The 27,867-nt window shown below is 39.6% G+C and overlaps 1 protein-coding gene across 4 annotated transcripts in view; it reads left to right on the top strand.

Moving 5' to 3' along the window:
* ATP13A5 (ATPase 13A5) overlaps positions 1-27,867 on the top strand; it is a 137,556-nt gene that overhangs the window by 95,073 nt on the left and 14,616 nt on the right. For 3 of the 4 annotated variants that reach the window (XM_066347555.1, XM_066347556.1, XM_066347557.1), the window contains 6 exons: positions 331-373; positions 3,585-3,694; positions 8,595-8,691; positions 10,718-10,790; positions 18,045-18,219; positions 22,200-22,402. In XM_066347555.1, the coding sequence (XP_066203652.1) occupies positions 331-373; positions 3,585-3,694; positions 8,595-8,691; positions 10,718-10,790; positions 18,045-18,219; positions 22,200-22,402 (701 nt within the window). The remainder of the gene's footprint in view (positions 1-330; positions 374-3,584; positions 3,695-8,594; positions 8,692-10,717; positions 10,791-18,044; positions 18,220-22,199; positions 22,403-27,867) is intronic. The other variant, XM_066347558.1, reaches the window with a different exon arrangement.

A 27,867-nucleotide genomic window follows, 5' to 3' on the forward strand; every position in this document is an offset into this window, starting at 1 on the left:
ATTATGACCGTGCATTCTTACACTTGGCCTTGATGGGTGTAATCAAACAGAACTTTGCTGGTAGCGTGTGATCATCTTTGTGGATGTCCCTGCAGCACCGCTGTCATTGCCATGTGATTGATTGAAACAATTTAAAAATACAATACCTTTATTCCTCTGGGAATATTTTTCTTAGAGTTACTTTTCTGAAGCCTGATTCCATACGTCTTTAGCTCGTTCTCTCTCTCTCTCTTACACACGCACACAAGCACACACACATTGCATGTGAGTTAGTTATGATGGAAATTCTTCAAGTGAGGTATTGTTATTAATTTTTCTTTTCCTCTGCAGTTATTATGTAGGCATGTGTGGAGATGGAGCCAATGACTGTGGGGTGAGTAGAAACTAATCCTACTGACACAAGCAGTTCAGTAATATCCCTCTTGAGAACCTCACAGTTCCCTGGCTCTGTCTCTTCAACCCTCTGCCAACAACCACTTGATTATTTTGCTGTCTATATTCAACTCTAGCTGAGTGTGGGTTGGAAGTTGAGAGAAGTGAGATGAAATGAGTCCCTTCAGCTGTTTTGGAAATACCTAGAATGATCAAGACAAGGGGAGGGAGCTTAGACTCCGCTATTGCAGGCCCAGAGAAGCTTTACAGGACTAGCTGGTTTAAATCTCTCACATTATCAATAAGAATGTGAGTCCATGGAAGTGAATTCTTTTTTTACCCTAAGTCACACATCTGATTAAATCTTAGTAGAAGGAAAGTTTGAAACTAATGATTAAACTATCTGAATTATGTATAAATTGTATTATTCCTGCCAAACTTCTATATCAGGGTTAGTTTTTGTTTGTTTTTTGTTTTGTTTTTTTCCAAAGCTGGAAACTGGGAGGCAGTCAGACTCCCGCATGTGCCCGACTGGAATCCACCCGGCATGCCCACCAGGGGGCGATGCTCTGCCCATCATGGTGCGTCACTCTGCCGCAATCAGAGCCATTCTAGTGCCTGAGGCAGAGGCCACAGAGCCATCCTCAGTGCCTGGGCAAACTTTGCTCCAATGGAGCCTTGGCTGCGGGAGGGGAAGAGAGAGAGAGGAAGGAGAGGGGGAGGGGTGGAGGAGCAGATGGGCGCTTCTCCTGTGTGACCTGGCCGGGAATTGAACCCAGGACTCCTGCACATCAGGCCGAAGCTCTACCACTGAGCCAACCGGCCAGGGCCAGGGTTAGTTTTTTAAAGTTGATTTTACCCCCAAACTCTTACACTCAATGAAATTGTGTGTATTATGTGCCATTGGGTCAGCTCTGACCTGTGGTGACCCTATCCATATGTAATGCCCATAATGCCCTATCCTCAGCAGCTCTTCTCAGCTGCTAGAGAGTCATGTTTGTGGCTTCTATGGAGTCAATCCATCTTGTATTTGCTATTCATTTTTTCTTGCCACCTTCTATCTTTCCCAACATAACTGTCTTTTCCAAAGAGCTTTGCCTTCTCATGATGGTCCAGAAATGGGATACCTTCAGTTTTGTCATTTTGGTCTCTGGCAGTGTTTGAGCTCAGTTTGCTCGAGGACCCATTTGTTCATCTTTCTGGAAGTCCAGGGTGTCCATAGAACCCTGCTCCAACCTTACATTTCAAATACATCACTATTTTTCTTATCAGCCTTCTACACTGTCCCACTTTTGGATTTGTGCATAGTAAGTGGGCATAGGAGGGTATGGATGGTCTTAACCGTGACCTCTAATCACATGTCTTTGCTCTTAGTGATCTTTCCTAGTTTTCCATTGCTGCCCTTCTGAGTTTCAGCCTCCTCTGGATTTGTGGGCTGCAGTCCTCATATCAACTGACGACTGAGCCAAAATGTTTAACAATGTCAATGTGTTTCTCGACCAAACTATTCATTTATATACTGAAGCGAAACCTAAATGAAAGAGCTCTCTGCAGATTTCTTCTCATACGTAACAGAAAGCAGTCCATGTTTTATAATCTGAGTTTCAAAGCTATGATTGAAGCACCACTCTACCCTGAAGATGTATGTACAGAAGGAAACATTTTAGTGGCCAACGTGAGGCACAGGGAGTCAAGAGGATTGCTTGGTAGTTTCAAAGCCTGTTCGTTACTTTAGATCTGGGTATTTTACTTCCTTCTTCAGGGTTTTCTTCAAAGTTCTGTGTAAAACTATGTTTAGACTTAGAGACCTACTACAGATTTCTTTGCCTTATACTTCACAAGAAGCTAGATTTTAGTTCATTCTTCAAAATTTAAAATGAATACCTATTCCAACTAATTATGCAGAGTTTAGAACAAAACAAAAGAAATCAAGTGTTGAAAAGGATGTAACTTCTGTCCCTAAAGAGTTCGTTGTCTGGTGACAGAAGGAGTCATGTACAGAAATAATTCTAATATAAGGCAGATGGTACTAAATTATATGATAGAGATGCAACATATTCAGAGAGAAGCAAGAAAGCAAAATATTATTTAATATTTAGTGACCATGAATTTAGTATATATTGTTGATAGTATCCAGGTACTTTGTAGTTCTACAGAACAACAGAAATACAAAATCTTATTTTATGCCCCCATAATTATTGTTGGATCAAGGGCTTGCTGGCCTTCCTATTGGTCACTGTCTGCTCTGTGCATGCTCTGAAAAGTTTTCAGTCTTTTTTTAAAAAAATATTTTTCATGCAATATGTTTTCTAATTACTCCTAGAAATACAGTGTTTCTTTTTCCTTTTTTCAATCAGAGTTGACATTTGTATTCAGGTGTACAAATCAGTGAATAGGCATTTATATAAATTACGAGGTGATACCCAATAATTCTAGGACCCATATGACACCATGCATAGTTATTACAATATCATTGCCTATATTTCCAATACTGTATTTTACATCCCCTTAACTGTTTTGTAACTACCAATCTGTACTTGGTAATCCTTTTACCATTTTTATCCAGCTCCCCAACTCACCTCCCATCTGGCAACCATCAGTATGTTCTCTGTGTCTTTGAGTTTGTTTCTGTGATCTAGTTCCTGTGTCCAGTGAAGGTTATACACTATATAACCCATATTTCATCCCAGTAATTAACTGGTTGGCTGAGCCAGGAAGTTTAGGAAAAGGTGGGGATTGGATATCTTTTCTAATATTCATAAAGATGACCTGCTAGGTGTAAGAACTATGATAATGAAGGTGCCCCACAAATGTAATTCAAATGCTGTCATCTTTTTAATAGATTTCTTGAAAGACTGCTTCTATTTTTATGTCTTTACCCCACAACCAATACACAGACATGTACACACACATGCACCTCCCCACACACATACACTCCACTCTTCTACCTCTGGATCATTGTTCAGTTAGTAGCTCTTTAGTTGATGGCCTTGTAGATAAGAGGAGAAAGGGTATTCCTGGTAGAGAGACAACATAATCAGTTATCAGCTCTTTAGTTGATGACTTTGTAAATCAGAACAGAAAGGGTATTCCAGGTAGAGGGAAGGGTGCAGTGTATAAACTCTATAATGTGAAAAAATAGCCTCATTGTGTTTGAGTAGTTAGAGCCTGGCCTGAGGAGTCATGAGCGTAACATGGATTTATTATTTCAGGCTTTGAAAATGGCTCATGCAGGTATTTCCTTGTCGGAGCAGGAGGCATCTGTGGCATCTCCTTTCACCTCGAAAACAGCCAACATCGAGTGTGTGCCTCAACTCATCAAGTAAGCCACTTCTTCCTCTTCCACCCTCATGATCAATGGGCTCATTATTTGGCTCTGGACAGACTTCAACCATGACTTAGTTATAATTGTCACAACAGAGCTGTGGGTAAATTTGATTGGAGCACCACTTAACGGGCCATAAGTGCTGCTTGAAAATGCTGGTAAAAGCCACAAGAAAAAGAAAAGGTGAGTTTGCTTAGCCTTAAAGGATAAATAGTGGCCCTGGCCTGATGGTTCAGTGGATAGAGTATCATCCCAACTCTGAGGTTATGGGTTCAATCCCTAGTCAGGGCATATATGAGAAGCAATCAATGTGTGCACAACTGGATGGAACAGTGAAGTGAAATGAGTTGATGCTTCTCTCTCTCTCTCTCTCTCGCTCTCTCTCTCTCAAATCAATGGAAAAATTTACTAAAGAAAAGGGTAAATGGCTGTGTCATGTGGACAGTTGAAAACTAGAGTTGGTATTTAAAAGTATTTTTTTTTTGTATTTTTCTGAAGTAAGAAGTGGGAAGGCAGAGAGACAGACTCCTGCATGCACCCAACCGGTATTCACCTGGGAAACGCACTAGGTGGCAATGCTCTGCCCATCTGGGGCGTTGTTCTGTTGCAACTGGAGCCATTCTAGTGCCTGAGGCAGAGGCCACAGAGCCATCCTCAGCAACTGGGCCAACTTTGCTCCGGTGGAGCCTTAGCAGCGGGAGGAGAAGAGAGAGATAGATAAAAAGAGAAGAGGAAGAGTAGAGAAGCAGATGGGTGCTTCTCCTGTGTGCCCTGGCCATGAATCAAACCCAGGACTTCACACGCCAGGCCAACACTCTACCACTGAGCCAACCAGCCAGGGAAGTTATTGTTTTTCTTATTTCTCCTTTCCTTTATTTTGTATGTTGGGTGCTTCTGGTAACCTTTCTCTCAGGAGTTGACTGTGGGTGAGAAAGCAGAAAGGGAACATTCTAGAACCTTCCACCAGATGGCTTCCAAAAATAGTGTTTGGTCCCCGAAACACAAGTTAACCAACAGCCAAAATTATTGCATGAAAGACTTGCAATTAATTAGCAATAGTTAGGGAAGGGGAAGGAATTAAAAACTGTTTATTTTCCCAACATAGCTCCCTTACCTCCACTCCACTCTCATCTCTGATGTTGTCTTTTCTCATATTTTAAATGTAGTCAAGCATAATACAGTAGGTTCTATATTTTTTCATAAGTCTCCTGTTGTTACCGTGTGGGGTAACTTTGGGCCATCGTCATGGCCAATGGTCTGAAAGACATCATCAAATCTTGAGGTCCCTACAAAAAAGACAACCATGAAGTTCTCCAGAATGTCCTTTGGTGCATCTGAGTGGGCAGTTCCTGGCAGGAATTGTTTATCTAAAGGAATTGTTTATCTAAAATTGTTTACTAAAGAAGGGTAAATGGCTGTGTCATGTGGACAGTTGAAAGCTAGAGTTGGTGTTTTAAAAGTAATTGTGTTTTTTTGTATTTTTCTGAGTAAGAAGCAGGGAGGCAGAGAGACAGACTCCTGCATGCACCCAACTGGCATTCACCCAGCAAGCGCACTAGGTGGCGATGCTCTGCCCATCTGGGGCATTGTTCTGTTGCAACTGAAGCTATTCTATGCCCCTGTCTGGCTGCATTCCTAGAGACAGCTTGACACATCTCCCTGAACACTGGGAGGCTGCACCTGTATCTTCCTCATCCTCAAACACCGTCACCTCCCGTGGACTCCTCTTCCTAACTTCCAGGTTCCATTAGTTAGGAAGGACTCCTCTTTCTAACTTCCAGGTTCCCTGCTTCCAAGGACCATTTAGTCCTTAGGATCCCACATCCAGGCTCAAAAGCTCAGAGTACCTTCTACTCTCTTTTCTTCTGTCCTGGCCAACCAGGCTCTATGCTTGACCGCTTTCAGAGACTCTCGCTAAGCCCTTTTCTTACTCTCTCTATTGCCTAATTCTGGTGCATGTCATGGTGACTACAAAACGAGAGTGATTAAGACCTTTGCCTCATTTATGCTGTCCATCATCAGCACAACTCCTGGAGTTCTTTTTAATTATTGGGCTTGGAAATGTGAGCGGATTAAGAATAAGACAGAGCCTTGCCCTGGAAGACTTACATTTTAATGAAGAAGATGATAGAAGATAGATAGATGATAGATAGATAGATAGATAGATAGATAGATAGATAGATAGATAGATAGATAGACAGATAGATGATGGCTATAGCCAGAGAGAAGACTTCAACAGAGGAGTTACAACTTGAAGGATGGACAGGGTATTTGTGAACAGAAAGGAGCTGGGAGGGAAGTGCAGGGGCAGGACTGGAGAGCCATATTTAGAAAGGGGGGTTTTAATTAGAGAGTGCAGGGGCCTAGGAGTCTCATTGGGCTGAAAGGATTTGCATATGGGAATTATGGAGGGGAAGCCGGGGCACCATGTGTAGAGATCTTGCATAGGGAGTTAAAATGCCTGGATACCTGTACAAAGTGCCTGGCTGGTCCTTCCAAAAGGCAATGGTACTTGAACCTCAGATGCTCTTTCTTACACATGTGGCCTGTTGCATTTATGAATGCAATACACTATTTTAAATTACAAGTCATGATGGTAGATTTCTCTAGTGGCAGATGGTTCAGTAAGACTTCAGGGTGGAAGCTCATTGCGTTTCCATCTCATAGATTTATAAAACTCAGATGTGGTTCAGCTCCGTTAGGCTCATTGTACCCTTGCTCCCCCGGAGGCATGCTTATTCCGGAGAAAACATCCTCCAGAGGGGCAACAGGAGCAGTTTCAGATGCGTAGGTCTAGATATGGGGGTTTTCGTTTGTGTCTTTGAAACACTGTTGTTACAGTTTGAGTCCTTTAGGGCAATAACTGTACCTTATTCATTTCTGTATCATTGTGCCTGGCGCTAAGCTGAGTACATCATCGCATTCAATTACTGTTTGTGGAATGCGTAAGTCAGTGAATAAACTGCTTAAAAGTCATACTCATTGAGAACAGCAGTAATTCTGGAGGTCCATACAAACATCTTTTCTTTTATATTTAGAATGCGTTTCTGCAATTTTCTTTGAATCTGCATTTTAACTTCTTTTTTTTTTTTTTTTTTTTTGTAAATGTACACAACTGTAGAAAAAAAGAGTGGAATCACAAAGTTCATGGCAGAAAATGAGCCAGGCTTCATACGGCTGCCCCTTCTCAGTTCATCTTCTGCTCTACCCTGTGTGGAAAACAAATGGTGGTGCCTCGTCGCCTGGTGAAAAATATCTGCCCATAGCATCCTGGCCCGTCTCCCACCTGAACTTTCTCATTTGCCTGGGGCAAGATGGTTATTTATTACTTAGCTTTCTTGGTTTTTCTTCTTAAGTCCCTGTTTTGTTGACAAAGTTTCTGAGTAGTGCAGGTGTGTCTGTCACTGGGTACAGGAACGAGGAGAGTAGGGGCTACCTCCCTTGTGGATTCACGTCTGCCTGGGCGAGGGGAGGCTGCAGGGGGTGCTGGCCAAGCTCCCCCCTCTCCTACCGCACTACCACCTCCTCTTGTCTTCTTCAGCCTGTCATAATGCATCACCCAACCAAGTCCCAGTTAAAGGAGTAACAGCTCAAACAATTTTTTACAGAGACAAAGTCAGAGAGAGGGATAGATAGGGACAGACAGACAGGAACTGAGAGAGATGAGAAGCATCAATCATTAGTTTTTCGTTGCGACACCTTAGATGTTCATTGATTGCTTTCTCATATGTGCCTTGACCGTGGGCCTTCAGCAGACCGAGTAACCCCTTCCTCAAGCCAGCGACCTTGGGTCCCAGCTCGTGAGCTTTTGCTCAAACCATATGAGCCCATGCTCAAGCTGGTTACCTTGGGGTCTTGAACCTGGGTCCTCTGCATCCCAGTCCAATGCTCTACCCACTGTGCCACCGCCTGGTCAGGCTCAAACAATTTTTTAAAGAAAGGGAATATTTACTCTTTAAGCTGCAATTTTTACTGTTCTTTTATCTATTTGAACTCCATGCTATTATTACCCTGGGTTCTTCCTGGTGTACTGAAGCCAACAAAACTCATTTTATCTCAAAATTAGAGTCACATCCACACTTCCTAAAATGAGAGAGGTCCTGTTCTTTCGCTCTATGTCTCTAAGGGACTTGACAGCACACACAGTTCAGTTCTCAGAAAGCAGATGTGAGGGTATAATGAGTCACAGGTCATGCTTGACATGTTTCACCTTATCATAATGTATTGTGTTTACAATGTACATGTTAATCTTCTTAATTCACTAAAAGCTTGTTGAAAATAAAGACTGAGCCTAATTTATTGATATCCTCCCTGACTCAGAATAATCCTGGTACCTCATAAACTCCAAATAAAGGTGAGTGTATGAATTAATGACTGAGATAATGATTAAAAGAGAGAATGAATGAGTGAATAATTACATAAATAATTGAGAGGGTGAACTAGTAGTTAAGTGAATATATGTCAACAGCTATTTTTTTGTGTGTGTGTGTGATAGAGACAGAGAGGGACAGATAGGGGCAGACAGGCAGGAAGGGAGAGAGATAAGAAGCAGAAGTATCAATTCTTAGTTGCGGCACCTTAGTTGTTCATTGATTGCTTTCTCATATGTGCCTTGACCAGGGGGCTACAGCTGAGCAAGTGACCCCTTGCTCAAGCCAGTGACCTTGGGCTCAAGCTAGTGAGCTTTTCTCAAACCAGATGAGCCCACGCTCAAGCTGACAACCTCAGGGTTACGAATTTGGGTCCTCTGCATCCCTGTCCTATGCTCTATCTATTGTGTCACCACCTGGTCAGGCGATGTCAACAGCTATTAAAAATGAAACTCCTTTGGAAATATAAAGAAAAATGGGAGATGTGTATCATAAAGTAACCAGTTATTTTTCTTTTTCCTAAACAGAGAAGGCCGAGCTGCTTTGGTTTCATCCTTTGGGGTATTTAAATACTTGACCATGTATGGCATGATCCAGTTTATTGGTACAGCACTGCTCTATTGGGTATGAAACAAAATAATTGTTTTCTAGTTCTAATTGCATTTACATCCCTGGTTCATTTTTTGAGTTACAGCTCTTACACAGGATTTAATGTTTTATAAATAAATGACATTTCTCAAAATAGGTGTCTACAAGCTGGGAGCTTGGTATGACTGTGCATGAAACACAGAGCTAGAAATAAATAGCTGTGGCTCAGTTTTCTAGAAGTTTTGTTGTACTCTAGATAACTTGAGACACTTGACCTCTTCAATCCTCTCTTTCTTCACTTGGATGATGAAAAAGGCTTCTGAGCAGCCTAAATATAACTCAGCAGGAACTGGATCAGTTGACAACTGAGGAATATTTTTGGCAAAATACTAAGAAGAGATAAATAGAAAGAAGTTGTTGAATTTGTCTTTGAAGAATTCAAAAGCTAGAAAAACTTCCAAAGTGGAGCTTTACTTCTGAACCTGCCCAGAACTTATACATTTAGACATAGTAAAGGATTAGCAATTCTTTAAAAAAAAAAAGACTTCAAATTCAATGATAAAAATAAACACTTTAGAATTAATTAGCTGTATGGAAGAAACATGTTTAGGTGAAAGTATACTTCACTACTTCAGTCATAACTTGCTCTGCAGTAAAATGATCCAACAGGCTGAGGGACCACGTCAGGGCTGGAATGTGTTTCCTGCTTTTCTGAGACATTTGAGAGGTAAATGAGAGGACCATAGGACTCCAGCATCTGGTGGACAATTACTAGCAAGGATCACATACACAGAGGGCTAAGGGGCAGCCATATGGATAGAGACAAGACCTGGATTGAGAATCAGGAAACCTAGATTCAAGTTCTGCCTCTATAGCTAAAAGCAAATTAGATCTTGCCCTTGGCCAAGCCTTTATCTGCCCCTGGAAAGTGAGGCTGGCTGATTCCCAAAGCCCTCTATAATTCAATGTAAGCTGCTCCTAGAATGAAAACTATAACTGCTTTTAAAAATTCCTCCCTGTTCCATCTCACCATATATATAATTTTACCATTCTGAGCAGAAAATAAGGGGAAGAATCTGAGAAAGAAATGTAAAGAAGACAGAAGAAGAACCGAAGGGTTAGAGGGATATTGAGGAACCATTGCATCCTCAAAAAGAAAGAAAGAAAAAGAAAAAAGGAGAGAACTTCAGTTACAAAGTGTTCATGGACAGAGTTGAAACCATAGGTCTCCTCTGAAGCCATTCACTTGATGGACTTGACCTAAATAAGAATGTTCCCCAAGGACCTGCACCCAGACCCTTCTGGGCTTGTGTTCTCCCTCTAAGTGGCCAGAAATGATTTTCATGTGCACGTATCTGGTCAGCAAAGTACTCAGAACCAGATTATACTTTAGTGCTCTTTCAACAGCCAGGTAGCAGATACACAGACCTGGCTACAAAAGGTGTTGCAAGGTGGGTTCCTAGAGGGTAACGTGTTGACTTTTATATTTAAGTACTTCGACTCCATAAATGCAGATGTAAAAGAAGTGCTATGTGTATATGAACCGTAGGAAGGCAGGTGTAGAACACTGAAGGCCGCAATGGGCTTACTTGGGGTGGGGGCACTTGTTCAATGTGTGAAAGTAAATGGACCCCCAACAGAACTATAGTGTGAACTCAATCCATGAATAAAAATAGAGAGACAGACCTATTGAGTGATTTAAACTTGACTTTAAATTTTAAGTTTGAAGTTCCCAGAGGAACTTTTAAGCTTTAACATCTTATGTTAAGAACTCAACTGTCTGCACCGACACTATAGGTGCAAGAACTACTGTGGCCAGTAAGAGGGTTTCTCAACTGACTCAGCCTTGTTGCTAATATGGAATTAAGTGAAACCCTGGGAAAATAGTGATCTAGTTTTGTTCCCTCCAGTAAGATGCTAAAATCTTAAGGGGAGTCGCTTTTTTCCAAAAGAGGATAGAAAAATAAGTTACTTCTTGACTACTTTCAAAAAATGTGTTAGGAATAATAAAATGGTATAGTAGCAGAAGCAACACTTATATCTACTTTTCTTTCCTTTTCAGCAACTACAACTCTTTGGGAATTACCAGTATATCATGCAGGATATAGCCATTACCTTGATGGTCTGTTTAACAAGTAAGCTCTTTAGCAAAGTAAACTATATTATTTGTTTTCATCCATCAAATTCTAGGAATGTTCAGACAAATAAAGAGTTTCAGAGAATGGTGCATCTTAACTACTAAAATCTATTTCCTATGAATTTTTTGAAAGTTGTCTTGGGAGAGCCTGACCTGTGGTGGCGCAGTGGATAAAGCATCGACCTGGAAATGCTGAGGTCGCCGGTTCGAAACCCTGGGTTTGCCTGGTCAAGGCACATATGGGAGTTGATGCTTCCAGCTCCTCCCCCCTTCTCTCTCTCTGTCTCTCCTCTCTCTCTCTCTCTCTGTCTCTCCCTCTCCTCTCTAAAAATGAATTAAAAAAAAAAGTAAAGAAAGTTGTGTTGGGAGAAAGATTGAAACTTGAAGTCCTCAGAGTTAGGTATTATATCCTGAAACCAAATAGGTTTTAGCCTCATAAAATTGTCATCGTGTTCTAAGTTCTTTGTAGGTTTCTGCCTTTGCACATAGAAAAATGCACAAGAAATTTAAAAAAGGAAATCTTTAAAACCCAAAGGTCACTTTCCATTATTCAGCTACAGTTCATGTAGACATGAAACCAGATTTTTGCTAAGTCTTTGATGTGTGAGAATAAATGCTAGCATTTTATTCTCGTGAAACGCTCTCAAAAGCCAGGTGTGGCTTAGAGCAGCTATTGCTCATTTCCTTCCTTGCAGATGACAGTGATATAGCATTTCCTATCAAAGAACTTGGGTTTGATACTAACTTTTAATAAGTGGGGAAGGTGACCGCCTCAACAGAGAAAAAAGAAAAAGAATGACATCATCATCTTTTTTTCCAACTATGAAAGTGTTTTTGAAAAATAACTTAAAACATCAGGCAGTGAAGAATATTAATAACTGAATTTCATGTTGGATTTTAAAACATGAAACTGCTATTGGAGTCATTTATTATGTCAACCCAGTGACAAAATTAACCAGTATCAAAGATGTAAGTAATATCAATTATGATTCTTGTCTATTCATAACCCATTAAAGTATTTTTAATATATTATAATATTATGTTTATATAATATAATAATATAATATAATATAATATAATAATTATTGATATTCATACAACTAGATAATTTTGAATCAGTGATAGTGCTCTGCAATGTTGGATATTTTTAAGTAATTTGCCTGAGTTACTTGTGAATATGATCAATGATACTGAAAAGCAAAAAGAGCAACAGAAATTCCAAGAGCTAAGCTAGCAATCAGTAGCACAAAGGTGAAAGCCACGGCCACCCCCATCACTCCCTATCTCTATGACCTTTGGCACATTATTTATAGAACAGATAACTTCCTGGTAGGAAATGTCCTCATAGGGATGTGAGAATCAGATAAAATAATGGATGTCAAGTGTGTAGCACAAGGCACCACACACTCTGAGCACTCGCTGCAAAGTTAATGACATCACCATATGCTCCTACACTCTTTCTTCTTTTACAATAATGCTCACTTTAAAAAAATTTGTGTACAAGTAGACTGCTGATTAGAAATCCAAAACATTGGGTGCTAGTCTTAGCCTAGCCTCAGAATGCTAGATGACCTTGAGCAAGTTATTTTGAGCTTTTGTACACCTAATTTCATGATATTGGTTATAAATTTGACTCCCATGGCATTGGGCAGATTCCTTTCAAGACAATTCTAGTTTGATTAGTTCCTGTAGCTTCTGCTTGAGCTACCCAGTAGGAGATAATGTAGCTTGCTCACTGCTGCCCCTTCTCTCTTCCCTGTGATATTGCAACAGGAGAATTAGTGAACCAATCTGCCCTCAAAGCCACTTCAGGTCTCTCCTAGAGTGTTTCTTATGACCGTCACTTATTTGGTTTGGTGTGATGCAGAAAATAAAAACACAGTTCTTGTTGCTTCTAAATTTTTCCTTTAGAAACCTCTTGATAATATCTATAGTTTTATATAGAGTGTACATAGATAATTGTGTGCATGTGAGGTGGTGGTGGGCATGCTTACATTGAAGGGCCAATGTTGATCTCTCCTAGTAGGTACTATGGAGATATAGCAATGGGTCCTCTTTACATTATATTGGCATTTACCATTCAATGACCTTGAATATGAGACTCAACATAATTCTCAGACAAAAGGAAAGTCCCATTCAACATCCTCTTAGATGTGTTCATCTCCTACTCTGTGTTAGGCATGTAGTACCTGGTGTGTAGAAAGGCTGATCACTGAAAGCCAGTGTTTAGTGGGGGATTCACATACATGAATGAATTAAATGCAAATCTAAAGTAGTGAGTGCCAGGAAACAATAAGTTCATAAAAAGGAGAGATTGCTTCTGATAATCTAAGGTTAGAAAGGAGATAGCAATAGAGAAAAGACAGAGAGATAAGGATGGCTTCATTGAAGAGGTAGCATTTCCACCAAAATAGGAACAATGCATAGATTTTCAATATTTTTTTTACATAAAGAAGGGAATTTGAAGTAAAAGAAAACAGCACGAGCAAGAGAGAGCTGACAAATATGGTGGTCGAGTTTTTCAATTTGACCACATAGTAGGGCACTTGGAAAGAAACATTAAGAGATAAAGTTTGAAAGGTGAGTTGGGTCAGATCACAGAATCTGGGCTACCAGACTAAAACTGTGGACATTCATCTGCAGGCATTAAGAGTTATTGACGATTAAGTTATCAGTGTAAAATCACTCTCACCAAGGCCCTTACATTTCTAAGTTCCCAGGTTATGGCTTTGATCTTATGCTTGAGTTAGTATGAAGCGAAGACAATACCATCACATATTTAATTTATTTATTTACTTGCTTATCTGTACACACCCTACCTTGTTCCCACAGATTTTTAAGGCAACATACAAAGGCACCTAATTAAACAAGATAAAATACAGGGGTTGGCAAAAAGTAGGTTTACAGTTGCATTGTGGCATTCTTTTAAGTTAATAAAGCTATTGTAATCATCATAATCTGCTCATGTTTTTCTATATGAACAACTATATACCTACTTTTTCCCACTCCTGTATATTAAAGGGAAAATCAAGGAAATGAGAGTCAGGGAAGTCAATTAAGAAAATGCATGCCTTGAAGTCAAATTTGACTCTAATAGGTCTAGAAGCCATCTTGAAATAAATTTGTCCTTGCTACATCTTTGTTCTCTTCAATAAGACCCAGTCAAATTAGATCAAGAAAATAGAAGGCAGCGATATTTAAGAATTTCCAAGAGACCATCTTGTCTCTTTCTTCTTCTTTCTATTCTTACTGTTTTCATCTGACTTCTACTCATTCACCTTGCAAATAACCCTAAGTAGTGACTCTATAGAATCTCTCTAACTTTTCTGCTTGTCTTCCAACAGCTAATTAGCTTGGCCTTTCAGTATCTTATTTGCAAATCTCTTGGAGAGAAAATGTATTCACCTAACTTGGGTCAGATGCCCTCTTCTAAGCCCATCATTTCTGTGTGAGAAGGTGGAGTCATGCATTTCAGGCCCATTTGGGCTAACCATTCCAGCATATGGGAGGAGGCAGTGTCCAGAAAAGGAGACAATAAGAGGAAATTCATGCTATCTATAAAAACATTGCTTTTGTAAATTCCATCAGGGATTCAATGACACCTAACATTTTTGGGGTCTTGGTCCCCTTGGAAAATTCGATGGAAAATATAAATCCTTTCACCTTAGAAATCCCATGATGCACACTCAAAATTTTGCATGTAATTTAGATGATTTCATGAGCCTCCTGAAACATGACTTACATGACCTGAAATGTCCATAATATGAACTAAGCCAACTGTTTAGGAGAAGTACCTACACTATTCCCAAATGATGCTGAACAATGAAAAAACTGTATTTTGAGACTAGAAATTAAAACTGCTAAGTCCTCCCATATAGCAGGCCCTTTGCTAGATTCAATCAGGTACAAGAAGTGGGTGAGATGGGTTGTTTTTCCTTGGGGAGCTTATAGTGTAAAAAAAACCCCTCAATTTAATGCAAGACATTCTCACACATTAGTGGCAATATGAGTAATGTGCTGTAGAAACTCAGAGGAGGTAATGATTAATTCTGAATAAAATATAACACTCCACAAGTTTTCATTCCTCTGCATGCAATATAATAACATATATCATCAACATCACTATCATCATTTTAAGGAAACCTGGACAATTCCGAGAAGTTTTTCTGGCTGCTGAGAACCAGTATCGCTACCCAAGCCTGTATGTCAGGGCTCCTTGTTATATCATTTTTAATTCATTCAGACCCATTCCCCTGCACTATACTGTAGGCAGAGAATGGGGGCTTTCAAGTCAAACAGACTCGAGTTTGCATCACCACCCTGTCACTCACAGGCTGTGGGTCTCTAAACAAAGGACTCTGCTTCTCTGAACCTCAGTTTCCTTACCTATAAAATAGGTGCATTGCTTTTTTGAAGAAATTAAAAAAAAAACATTTATAAAGCACTAACACTGCCTCTGGAACCTGGTAAAAGTCCCTAAAGAGTAGTCATTATTTTTATGTTTATCTACTGTAGGTGTACAGATTCCCTGTCAGAAAGTATGAGGAATCTCTAATATAAAGTTAAAATATTTTTTCTGTGAGGACTCTGGATCAATCAGCTATTGCCATGATCATGCTGTTTAACAGACTACCCTCAAAACTCATTGGCTTATAGCACCCACTCATGGGTCTCTAGGTTGACTGTCACTCAGATGACACAGGTGGGTTCGGCTGAGCCATTCTGCTTTAGGTTGGTCCAGGCTGTGGGTTTGATTCAGGTTTGGTCCATATTTTTTATCCTGGGGCCAGGCTGTCTGAAGAGACCCAGGCATGTTCTCACTGCAGGCCACGGAGAGCAGAGCAAAGAGCAGGCCCAGCTGCACAAGCAGGCCTCACATCTCTGACAATACTTCTTTGGCCAGAGAAAACTAACATCGAGAGGAGGTAAAGTCTACTCTACCCTGATGGGTCCAGTATGTCAATCTACCTTCGTTTCTGTATAAAGGAAAAGCCAGAAACTCAATGAGCATCTGAGAGAAGACCAAAGTAGGAAGAGCCAGATGCACAGATGCAATTACACCTCTTTTCATGACCCAGGGCCTCTTTGTGAACGCTGTGGCTACATTCTACCTTGGGTATTGGAGTGCAAAAAGAACCCCAAGCATTGCAGCCTCTCCCTCTGTCCCCTTGCACCTCTCCCCAGCTCTGACCACAGCCCACGTTGTGTGTCCTTTCCTGTGTGACCTTCAGTGACTTCTCACACCAGCTACCCAGACTTAGGCAATACTTTACAGATGAAGAGCACAACCTCAACAAGACTGACCTCACTTTAGATACCAGCTGTAAGTTTTGGGATCCCCATGCTACCTGCACTTCTGACTACCTAGCTACAAATTTGGGGGTTCTCACTACCTTCTCAGGTTCAGTAATTCATATCAACAACTCATGGAACTCAGGAAATACATATAATTAAAGTTTTGTTAAAGCAAAAGGATATAAATCAGAACCAGTTGAAGTGAGAGACTTAGAGGGAAAGATCTAGGAGGTTCCCAGAAATGACATTTCCATTGTCCTCTCCCTGGGGTGTCAGTTTGCCTCACCCACCTGACCCTTCAATGTGTAATGATATACAGAGGATAGCCAAACAGAGAAACTCCTGAGCTCTGGTATCTGGGGTTTCCATGGGAGGTCCAATACCGAAGCATACTTAATCATTGGCCATGAGACTGAACTCAAACCCCAGCTCCCTCCTCTCCCTGCATATCAGCCCTGAGATCAGGAGTCTCAAAGCCTCACTTCTCTAATCACAGAGTTGGTCTTTTGGGCAAGGCCAGACCCCATCCTGAGTCATCTCCTTAGCACAAACTCACGTCATCTTATTGACAAACTATCAAGGCCCACCATGAATAACAAATATATTCTTATCAACTCAGAGAATCCCAAGGACTTAGAAGATACAGCCAAGGAACTGGGGGGGGGGGAAGCCACCCAAAATCTTTATTCCAAGAGTTTAGAGGTAACCTCCCAAGAATCTGAGACAATGGTCTGACAAAATTTTTATCTCCCAACCCTACTGTGTCTTTTATTGAACTTCAAACTCTTTGAAGGCAGATGAGATTCCTTCTCTGCATACCTCATAGCCTCTAGTCCGGCACTCTCCTGGGAAATGTTGCTTAAGTTAGTAAAAGTAAAGCCTTAGTCATAGAGCTTTAGGATAAATGAGTTGGAAGAGCATTTGGAGATAATTTAGACATTCCAACACATTCATTTTATACATGAGGAAGTGAAGAACCAGAGAGTATAATGTGATTTCCCCAGAACACACATTCAGCAATCTGAAAAACTACATTAGAGTTTTATTATCCCAAACTGCACACCCAATCCCCATCAGTTCGCCCCAATGTTCCTGACACAAATCTAAAAATACTTTATTTTCTTCCTCACATCAAAAAAAAAAAAAAAAAAAAAAACAACGAAAAGTTGTGGGAAAGGGCAAGATGACACATACGAATGCAAGAACTGAAACATGACTAGGATATAAACCTTTAAATGTGATGTTATCTAATTTCTGACCTTCCCATGCTTCTTTCCTGCTCTGCCCTAACAAGTGCATTCCATTTTTATCAGCTTGGTAGAATGGATGGAGATACTATATTTTAAGACTCTCATCTGGAAACGAGATTTTTTATGAGCTCCTATTCCTAACCATGTCTAATGTGCTCTCACAGTTCTCCATTTACACACATTTCCAGCAGGAGCAGAACACACTTCTGATATCTATCCTAGTACACAGAAGTGCTCAGAGAAGGTTGGCTGCATGAATAATAGAGTGAGTGCTTTTTAAAATTTTTTCCAACACATGGAGATTAGCTAGATGCTTTCTTACTCTCCTCATCTAAACTCTCCACTTTTCCATCATCACTGAGAGGTAACAGTGATACTTATTCATGTGCAAGGCCATCTTCTTCTCTTGTGTTACCATTCCTGGTCAGTCTGGTTATTGAGAAAATATTAGCACCATACAGTATGGTAATTTATTAATTACCAAACTTTTGAATCCATTATTTCTCATTTCCAAAGGTAAAACCAAAGTCTGAAAGAGGCAAAGCCTGACAGCATTGGATCTGCTACTGGACAATGTGTTTTCTTAGATATAAATTCTCAGTTCATGTGTGCTGAATCTGAGCCCTAAAGCAAGACTCAAAATAGTATGCATCTTAGTCTTTCAGTTTCAACAATGAAATTGTAACTGGGAAAAATGTGTCTTTCAGTGAGTTCAACTCATGCCTACCCAAAGCTGGCTCCATACCGACCAGCAGGCCAGCTCCTCTCCCCGCCCTTGCTGCTCTCAGTCTTGCTGAACACCTGTTTCACCTGCATTGTGCAGATCTGTGTATTTCTCTATGTGAAACAGCAGCCTTGGTACTGCGAGGTCTACAGATACAGGTAATGTTCGGTTTCTTACCTTTCCTTCCTAAAGGTGATACAATGAGTACCCAATAGCATTGCACAACTGGGTTTGAACTTATACCCTAAAACCTTAATTAACAAAAGTTGTGTCTCCACATAGCAAAACACCAGTAGCAAGATAGAACACAGAACATAGTAAATGGGTGGAATCCTGGAGTGAGCCACGTGGAATGGGTAAAAAAAGGTTTTTACATTGGTTGTTGAAGTATAGATCTGACAGCTTGTCTGAATGATTGATTGATTCCCTAGTGGTTTGGATATCATGTAAAACAAGGATGGGCAAACATTTCTTGTAGAGGGCCAGAGAGTAAATAGTTGGGGCTTTGTGGGCTAACTTGACTCTGTTGCAACTACTCAACTCTGCTGTGACAGTGAGAAAGTAGCCATAGACAACCTGTAAACAAGTATATGTGACTATGTTCCATAAACTTCATTTACAGAAACAGGGCAAGTTGGATTTAGTCTGTGGGCTGAAGTCAGCTGGCCCCTGATATGAGATTGCTTAAATTACTGTGGATTTTCAAATGAAAGTTAAAATTAAAATGTTAGTTGATGGTATCATTGTTCTGATTGAACACTAACTAGGCTCAGGGTCTCTCCACCTTTCCGAACTACACCATAGATGTTTAAATTTATTGTTTCTGAAAAAGCCTTCCCGACCTCTGAAAAGGAGAGGCAGGAAAAGCGCTGTTCTTTTAGAAGTCGGGCTTGGCCAAACTCCCTCTGACTTCACTGTGACTGTGATGGCATCAAAGCTCTAGGAATCAGTGGAAGTTTATAAACTACAAATAATGTGTAAGATTGTAATTTAGACCAAAAATCCAGAAATTCAAGTATGACTTGAAATAATATAAGTCATTTTTGTTTCAAAACCAGATTTCCCCCCAAATTGGAGTGCACATATTCAGAAAAGTAAAGGTATGATTAAATCTAAGAGACAACATGGTGTAGTCAGAAGGATGATAGATGGGTAGTCCTGCCTCTATACTAACTAGCTATGTCATATTCACGCTTGCATTTAAATAGATTAGATTGGATTAGATATGTTTCAGTGTTGACTCAATATTTCAGGCCTTCCAGTTTGTCTTTTCCTTTTGTGTAAGAATGCTTTGTTAACTATTGATTATTTCATTAATCTACAGTGTGTCCGTAAAGTCATGGTGCACTTTTGACCGGTCACAGGAAAGCAACAAAAGACGATAGAAATGTGAAATCTGCACCAAATAAAAGGAACACTCTCCCAGTTTCATACCTATTCAGTGCAGTTCAATGTGGGCTCATGCACAGATTTTTTTAGGGTTCCTTAGGTAGCTATCACATATAGCCTCTACAGACTCACCAAACTGCTGGTTTCCTTCAACTGCTTATCCCACCGAGTAATGTTATTCCTATGTGGTGGCGCTTCGTTATAAACGCGCCGATATTCACGTTGCACTTTGGTCATGGATTTGAATTTAGCAAGTCACAGAACACACTGAACTTTCCTCTGTACCATCCATATCTCAACTGGCATGGCCGTGGGCTGCTCAGCTGTATATACAGTGTTACGTCATCATCTGCACATGCGCACAAGCTGCCACATCATCCTACAGAAACTGGGAGGATTTTCTTTTTATTTGGTGCAGATTTCACATTTCTATCATCTTTTGTTGCTTTCCTGTGACCGGTCAAAAGTGCACCATGACTTTATGGACACACTGTATTAAGCAAACATTAACTGAACATCTCCTATATGCAAAGCTCAACTTGGATTGCTAGGGAGCCAAGGATAATAGGACTAAAGTCCTGCATTTGAGGTCACAACTGGAAAATGAAATTTATTTATAAACAATTATAATAGTAGTAAAGAGTTTTAAGCTGAATAAGAAAGCTGATGGAAACTATGGATTTAATATTTTAAAAAACCCATTGAAAATAGGTTAATCAGAGCTGGGAAAGCCCATATCTTTTTTTTTTCTCTCTCTTTCATTTTTCCGAAGCTGGAAACGGGGAGGCAGTCAGACAAACTCCTGCATGCACCCGACTGGGATCCACCCGGCATGCCCACCAGGGGGCGATGCTTTGCCCCTCTGGGGCATCGCTCTGTTGCGTCCAGAGTCATTCTAGCGCCTGAGGCAGAGGTCACAGAGCCATCCCCAGTGCCCAGGCCATCTTTGCTCCAATGGAGCCTCGGCTGCGGGAGGGGAAGAGAGAGACAGAGAGGAAGGAGAGGGGGAGGGGTGGAGAAGCAGATGGGCGCTTCTCCTGTGTGCCCTGGCCAGGAATCGAACCCAGGACTCCTGCATGCCAGGCCAACGCTCTACCGCTGAGCCAACCGGACAGGGCTTTTTTTTTTTTTTTAATTCAATGAAGAGGAGGAGAAGCAGAGATAGATTCCTGCATGCACTCAGACCAGGATCCACCTGGAAAATCCACTAGGGAGCAATGCCCTGCCAATCTGGGGAGCTGCCCATCTGGGGAGCTGCTCCATTGCTCAGCAACCAAGCTCTTCTTAGCACCTGAAGCAGATGCCATGGAACCATCCTCAGCACCTGGGGTCAACTAGCTCCAATCGAGCCATGCGTGCAGAAGGGGAAGAGAGAGAGAAGAGGGGGGAAGGGGTGGAGAAGCAGATGGGCACTTCTCCTGTGTGCCCTGATTGGGAATCAAACCTGGGACATCCACATGCCAGGCTGATACTCCACCATGGAGCCAACCATTCAAGGCCGAAAGCCCATACCTTAAATATTTTTCTGAGTAGATGTTATGGGGCATCACAGTGTTAGGTTCCAAAGATTTGTTGTAAATATGAGCAAAGCAAACAAAAAATAAAATAAAACCAAAAGAAAAGTTCACATTTTAATTAATTTTTTTTTTCATTTTTCCGAAGCTGGAAACGGGGAGGCAGTCAGACAGACTCCCGCATGCGCCCGACAGAGATCCACCCGGCATGCCCCCCAGGGGGCGATGCTTTGCCCCTCTGGGGCGTCACTCTGTTGCGTCCAGAGCCATTCTAGCACCTGAGGCAGAGGCCACAGAGCCATCCCCAGCGCCCGGGCCATCTTTGCTCCAATGGAGCCTCGCTGTGGGAGGGGAAGAGAGAGACAGAGAGGAAGGAGAGGGGGAGGGGTGGAGAAGCAAATGGGTGCCTCTCCTGTGTGCCCTGGCCGGGAATCGAACCCGGGACTCCTGCACGCCAGGCAGACGCTCTACTGCTGAGCCAACCGGCCAGGGCCGAAAAGTTCACATTTAAGGAATTCTCATCCCAGGGATGGAAAACGAAGATATGTAAATGAATAATTGCAAAATAATGAGTGAAACTCTTTTGCTGATGAAGCAATAAGAATGGGGCACTGATTATGCTGGTCAGCAAATGTTTCAGATACAGTGATAAATACAAGGAGCAGCACATATAACCCCAGAGGTGAGCTGTTTGGAATATAAGAGAAGTAGAAGGACTAGCAAAAGAGCAGAGTCTGAAGGTCTACTGAGCTTGCCTAGGAAGTTTCAACTTAATTTATTAGCAAAATAAAACTATAGACACTCATAAGCAGGAGGGTGTCATGTTCAGATCTTCAAAGAAGGCTTTGGTTGTGTGAGGAGAGTAGATTAGAGTGGGCAGATTCAAAATCAGAACCCAAGTTATGAAGCTTACATTAGTCCACAAAAGAGAAAACACACACACATACCCGCACACTGGTTCATTTACTCTGAATTGAAAGGAATTCCATAGAAAATGGTCATTCAAGCTCTTTCAAAACAGATCTCTTGTTCTAAATAGAATGCCAGACAAAGAACAATCTTGACTTCCTCTGAATTTTATTTCTGCTTTGACATTGCAAGAGGTTATGTCTTGGTGGTTATTGACTATAACAGTGAAAGCTGAGGGTCAGTAGTAGTGATACACTTAATGTTTTTCCATCAGCAGAATAAAAATGAAATTAAAAATCCCATAAATGCTGGTGATTCTTTTGTAGTGAGTGCTTTCTGGACAACCTAAGTAATTTCTCAACAAATATGAGTTTGGGAAGAAACTGGACTGGAAATGCAACTCTGATTCCTGGTTCAATTTTAAGTTTTGAGAGTACCTCCCTGTGGCCCATCACTACCATCAACTGTATCACAGTGGCATTTATCTTTTCTAAGGGAAAGCCATTTCGAAAACCCATCTATACAAACTGTAAGTACGTCAGGTTTACTTTTTCTTTCCGAATATCTTTTCTATTACCCCACAAACCCCAGAGTTGCAACTCACTGATGAAGTGATTAGCTGAGAGGGAAACTACTGCCTTGTTCTAAAATTGAGGACTGAATAGTAGTTTTCATAGATGGTAGAACCCACGGCAGAAACCTGCTCATTTGCAGATAAGCACATATACTATTGAATCGTCACATGAGTTCTGCTTTATTGTGAGTCATCAGGAAGGGTTTTTTTGTTTGTTTGTTTGGTTTTTTTTAGAGGAAGGTTTATTACGTGATGTTAAGTCAGTACTTTCTTTTTTTTAATTAATTTATTCATTTTTTTAGAGAGGAGAGGGAGAGACAGAGAGAGAGAGGAGAGACAGAGAGAGAGAAGGGGGGAGGAGCTAGAAGCATCAACTCCTATATGTGCCTTGACCAGGCAAGCCCAGGGTTTCAAACCGGCGACCTCAGCATTTCCAGGTCGACACTTTATCCACTGCGCCATCACAGGTCAGTCCAGGAAGGGTTTTAAGCATGTACATATCTGTCAAGATTGGCTTTCCAACCAATTCAAATACAACCTAACCAATACTCAAGCTTTATACCATTGAGCAAGTTACTTTAATCATTCTTTGCATCTCTTTAATCACCAGTGAGGCTCAACATATTTCCATGTTATTGGGCATTTCTTCCTCTCTGAATTTCATTTCCATTTTTATTCATTGTTTTTCTATTGGGTTGCTATTATATTTCTTATTTTCTTGTATGAGCTGTTTATTCCTTTGTGATTTTTTTCCATTGCCTTTATGTGCAGTTTTTTTTCTCATTGCAAAATCAGATTATCATTTATTTAGTTTTTAAATTTTCTTTTCATGCTTTTTTAAATCTAATGTTAATTCGGAGGTATAATTTGAGGTAGAGATCAAACTTATTTATCCAACTAGTCCCTAGTTTTTCCAGTGTAGTATTATTTAATGTTCTTTGTGGTCATTTATTCTTTAACTGAATGTAATGCCAATATTAGCATACCTATATTCAGATATATTTATGGTATTTTCATATACATAATTTATACTAGGTTTTAATATTTATTATGTTATATATTAATTTATATATAATTATTTTTTCTGTACTATATTTTCTGTTTCATTGATATGCCAGCCTATTCTAGACCTATCTACTTTAAAAATTATAGTTTTATAATAAGTTTTAATTAGCAGTGAGGTTGGTGTATTTTTATTACTCTTCATTTTAAAAATAAATTCTTTTATTTCATGTTCATTCTTCTAGATAAACTCTAGAATAAATTGTCAGGCTTTTTAAAAATCCCCTTTGGGAAAAATGTATTTGTTTACACACTTTCATCTTCACATGTAAGAACTCATCATGTCTCTTCCTTTATTTATGCTTTCTTTTATGTCACTTAGAAAATATATGTCATTTTCTGTACTAGAGATCCTGCACATTTTAAGAAAATAATTTTATGTTTTTTAATATCTTTGTTTATATTGTAAATGACTTTTTCCCACTATTTTTTCTAACTGATTATCATTAATACATGTGAAAGGAATGGTGGGTTTTGACATTTCCTACCTAGAACCATTTCTGAATTTTGCTACTAATTCTTGATTCATGAGCATTCTAAGAAAATAATTATTACCATCTGCAAGTAGTAATTTTTCTTCTTCCTTTCCCATAGTGAAAATATTTATTTATATTTTCTATCTCAGTGTACAGTCCAGAATTTCCAGGATAATGTTAAATAATAGTGGTAATAGCAGATCGTTCTACCCCTGAATAAAAATACCGTACTTCTGGTAGTTTTCACTTGTAAATCTAATTTTGAATATTGGCTCAAGGTAGGCTCCATCCATGTAAAGAATATTCTTCTATTTACAACAAATTAAAAATGCGTTTTAAAATCCAGAAAGGGAGATGTATTTCATCAAATGCCTTCCTGTCACTTACACTCCGCTTTTTTCTTCTTCTGTGACTTATTGCTAAAATGTTACATTAATAAACATACTAAATCATCTTTTTATTGTTGAGCAAACCCCACTTATTTGAGGTGAATTATACATTTTACTGAATTAATGTTTGTACTTTTTGTATCTGTTTATTTTGGGATTGGTTTCAACATTTTTATGTAATATTTTGTTAAGTTTGGTATTAGACTTAAAAACTCATTGAATTTCTTTTTCCTCTAAAAAATATTTTCTATATAGAAATGATTGATTTCTTGAAAATTTGGAAGAATCCAGCAAATTATGTGGTTCTAAATCCTTCTTTTGAAAGAATTATTATTAAGAATTGATTTGTTATCCTCTTCTTAAACTGTTTTTAAAATAACAATTCTTTTTACCCAAATAATCTCTATTTCATTGAGATTTTCAAGCCTTTGCATATGATTTTGGGTGGTATTTTCTTTTAATTTTTTTTTTATTAAATTTAATGCAGTAACATTGATAAATCAGGGTACATATGTTGAGAGAAAACATCTCCAGATTATTTTGACATTTGATTGTGCTGTATACCCCTCACCCAAAGTCAAATTGTCTTCTGTCACCTTCTATCTGGTTTTCTTTGTGCCCCTCCCTCCCCCACCCCCTCTCTCCTTCCTCGCCCCATCCCCCCTCCCCCCAACCCTCACCCCCGTTGACATCAGATTCTTGTTTATGTCTCTGAATCTCATTTTTATGTCCCATCTATGCATTGGTTCATATAGTTCTTAGTTTTTTCTGATTTACTTATTTCACTCCGTATAATGTTATCAAGCTCCATCCATGTTATTGTAAATGATCCGATGTCATCATTTCTTATGGCTGAGTAGTATTCCATAGTATATATGTACCAAAGCTTTTTAATCCACTCGTCCTCTGACGGACACTTGGGCTGTTTCCAGATCTCCGCTATTGTGAACAATGCTGCCACAAACATGGGGGTGCATTTCTCCTTTTGGAGCCGTTCTATGATGTTCTTGGGGTATATTCCTAAAAGTGAGATAGCTGGGTCAAAAGGCAGTTCGATTTTCAATTTTTTGAGGAATCTCCATACTGTTTTCCACAGTGGCTGCACCAGTCTGTATTCCCACCAGCAGTGCAGGAGGGTTCCCTTTTCTCCACATCTTCGCCAGCACTTATTCTGTGTTGTTTTGTTGATGAGCGCCATTCTGGCTGGTGTGAGGTGATATCTCATTGTAGTTTTAATTTGCATTTCTCTAATGATTAGTGATGTTGAGCATTTTTTCATATGCCTATTGGCCATCTGTATGTCCTCTTTGGAAAAGTGTCTATTCATTTCTTTTTCCCATTTTTTGATTGGATTGTTTGTCTTCCTGGTGTTGAGATTTACAAGTTCTTTATAAATTTTGGTTATTAACCCCTTATCAGATGTATTGTCAAATATGTTCTCCCATTGTGTAGTTTGTCTTTTTATTCTGTTCTTATTGTCTTTAGCTGTGCAAAAGCTTTTTAGTTTGATATAGTCCCATTTGTTTATCCTGTCTTTTATTTCACTTTCCCGTGGAGATAAATCAGCCAATATATTGCTCCGAGAGATGTCGGAGAGCTTACTGCCTATGTTTTCTTCTAAGATGCTTATGGTTTCGCGGCCTACATTTAAGTCTTTTATCCATTTTGAGTTTATTTTTGTGAGTGGTGTAAGCTGGTGATCTAGTTTCATTTTTTGCAGGTAGCTGTCCAATTTTCCCAACACCATTTGTTGAAGAGGCTGTCTTTACTTCATTGTATTTCCTTACCTCCTTTGTCAAATATCAGTTGTCCATAGAGCTGTGGGTTTATTTATGGGTTCTCTGTTCTGTTCTATTGATCTATATGCCTGTTCTTATGCCAGTACCAGGCTGTTTTTAGTACAATGGCCTTGTAGTATAACTTGATATCAGGAAGTGTGATACCTCCCACTTTCTTCTTCTTTTTTAAGATTGCTGAGGCTATTCGTGTTCTCTTTTGGTTCCATATAAATTTTTGGAATATGTGTTCTATATCTTTGAAGTATGTCATTGGTATTTTAATTGGTATTGCGTTGAATTTATAGATTGCTTTGGGTAATATAGACATTTTAATGATGTTTATACTTCCTAACCATGAGCACAATATATGCTTCACACTTGTTTGTATCTTCCTTGATTTCTTTTATGAATGCTTTGTAATTTTCCGAGTACAAGTCTTTGGTCTCCTTGGTTAAGTTTACTCCTAGGTACTTTATTTTTTTGGTTGTAATAGTGAAGGGGATTGTTTCCTTAATTTCTCTTTATGACTGTTCATTGTTGGCGTATAAAAACGCCTCTGATTTCTGAGTATTGATTTTATATCCTGCCACTTTGCTGAATTCATTTATCAGGTCCAGTAGTTTTTTGACTGAGACTTTAGGGTTTTCTATATACAATATCATATCATCTGCAAATAATGATAGTTTTACTTCTTCTTTTCCAACTTGAATGCCTTTTATTTCTTCTTCTTGTCTGATTGCTGTGGCTAGGACTTCCAGGACTATGTTAAATAAGAGTGGTGAAAGGGGCACCCCTGCCTTGTTCCTGATCTTAAGGGGATTGCTTTTCACTTTTGCCCATTGAGTATGATGTTGGCTGTGGGTTTCTCATAGATGGCTTTTATCATGTTGAGGTATGTTCCCTGTAATCCCACTTTACTGAGAGTTTTGATCATGAATGGGTGCTGGATTTTATCAAATGCGTTTTCTGCATCTATTGAAATTATCATATGGTTTTTCTCCTTCTTTTTGTTTATGTGATGAATCACATTGATTGATTTACAAATATTGTACCAGCCTTGCCTCCCCAGAATAAATCCCACTTGATCATGGTGTATGATTTTTTCCATATATTGTTGGATCCGGTTTGCTAATATTTTGTTGAGGATTTTAGCATCTATATTCATCAGAGATATTGGCCTATAATTTTCTTTCTTTATGTTGTCTTTGCCTGGTTTTGGAATCAGAATTATGCTCGCCTCATAAAAGGAGCCTGGAAGTCTTCCTTCCTCTTTAATTTTTTGAAATATAGCTTGAGAAGGATAGGAGTTAGTTCTTCTTTGAATATTTGGTAGAATTCCATTGTGAAGCCATCGGGCCCTGGACTTTTCTTTGTTGGGAGTTTTTTGATAACTGTTTCGATTTCATTTGGTATAATCGGTCTGTTTAGGTTTTCTGATTCTTCCAGATTGATTTTTGGAAGATTGTATGTTTCAAGGAATTTGTCCATTTCATCTAGGTTGTCTAGTTTTTTGGCATACAGTTCTTCATAGTATTTTCTTACAATCCTCTGTATTTCTGTTGTGTCAGTTGTTATTTCTCCACTCTCATTTCTAATTTTATTTATTTGAGTCCTCTCTCTCTTTTTCTTGGTGATTCTAGTTAAAGGTTCATCAATCTTGTTTACCTTTTCAAAGAACCAGCTCCTAGTTTCATTGATCCTCTGTATTGTTTCTT

Source organism: Saccopteryx leptura, chromosome 8 (genome assembly GCF_036850995.1).
Source record: "Saccopteryx leptura isolate mSacLep1 chromosome 8, mSacLep1_pri_phased_curated, whole genome shotgun sequence".
In the NCBI taxonomy this organism is placed as follows: Eukaryota; Metazoa; Chordata; class Mammalia; order Chiroptera; family Emballonuridae; genus Saccopteryx; species Saccopteryx leptura.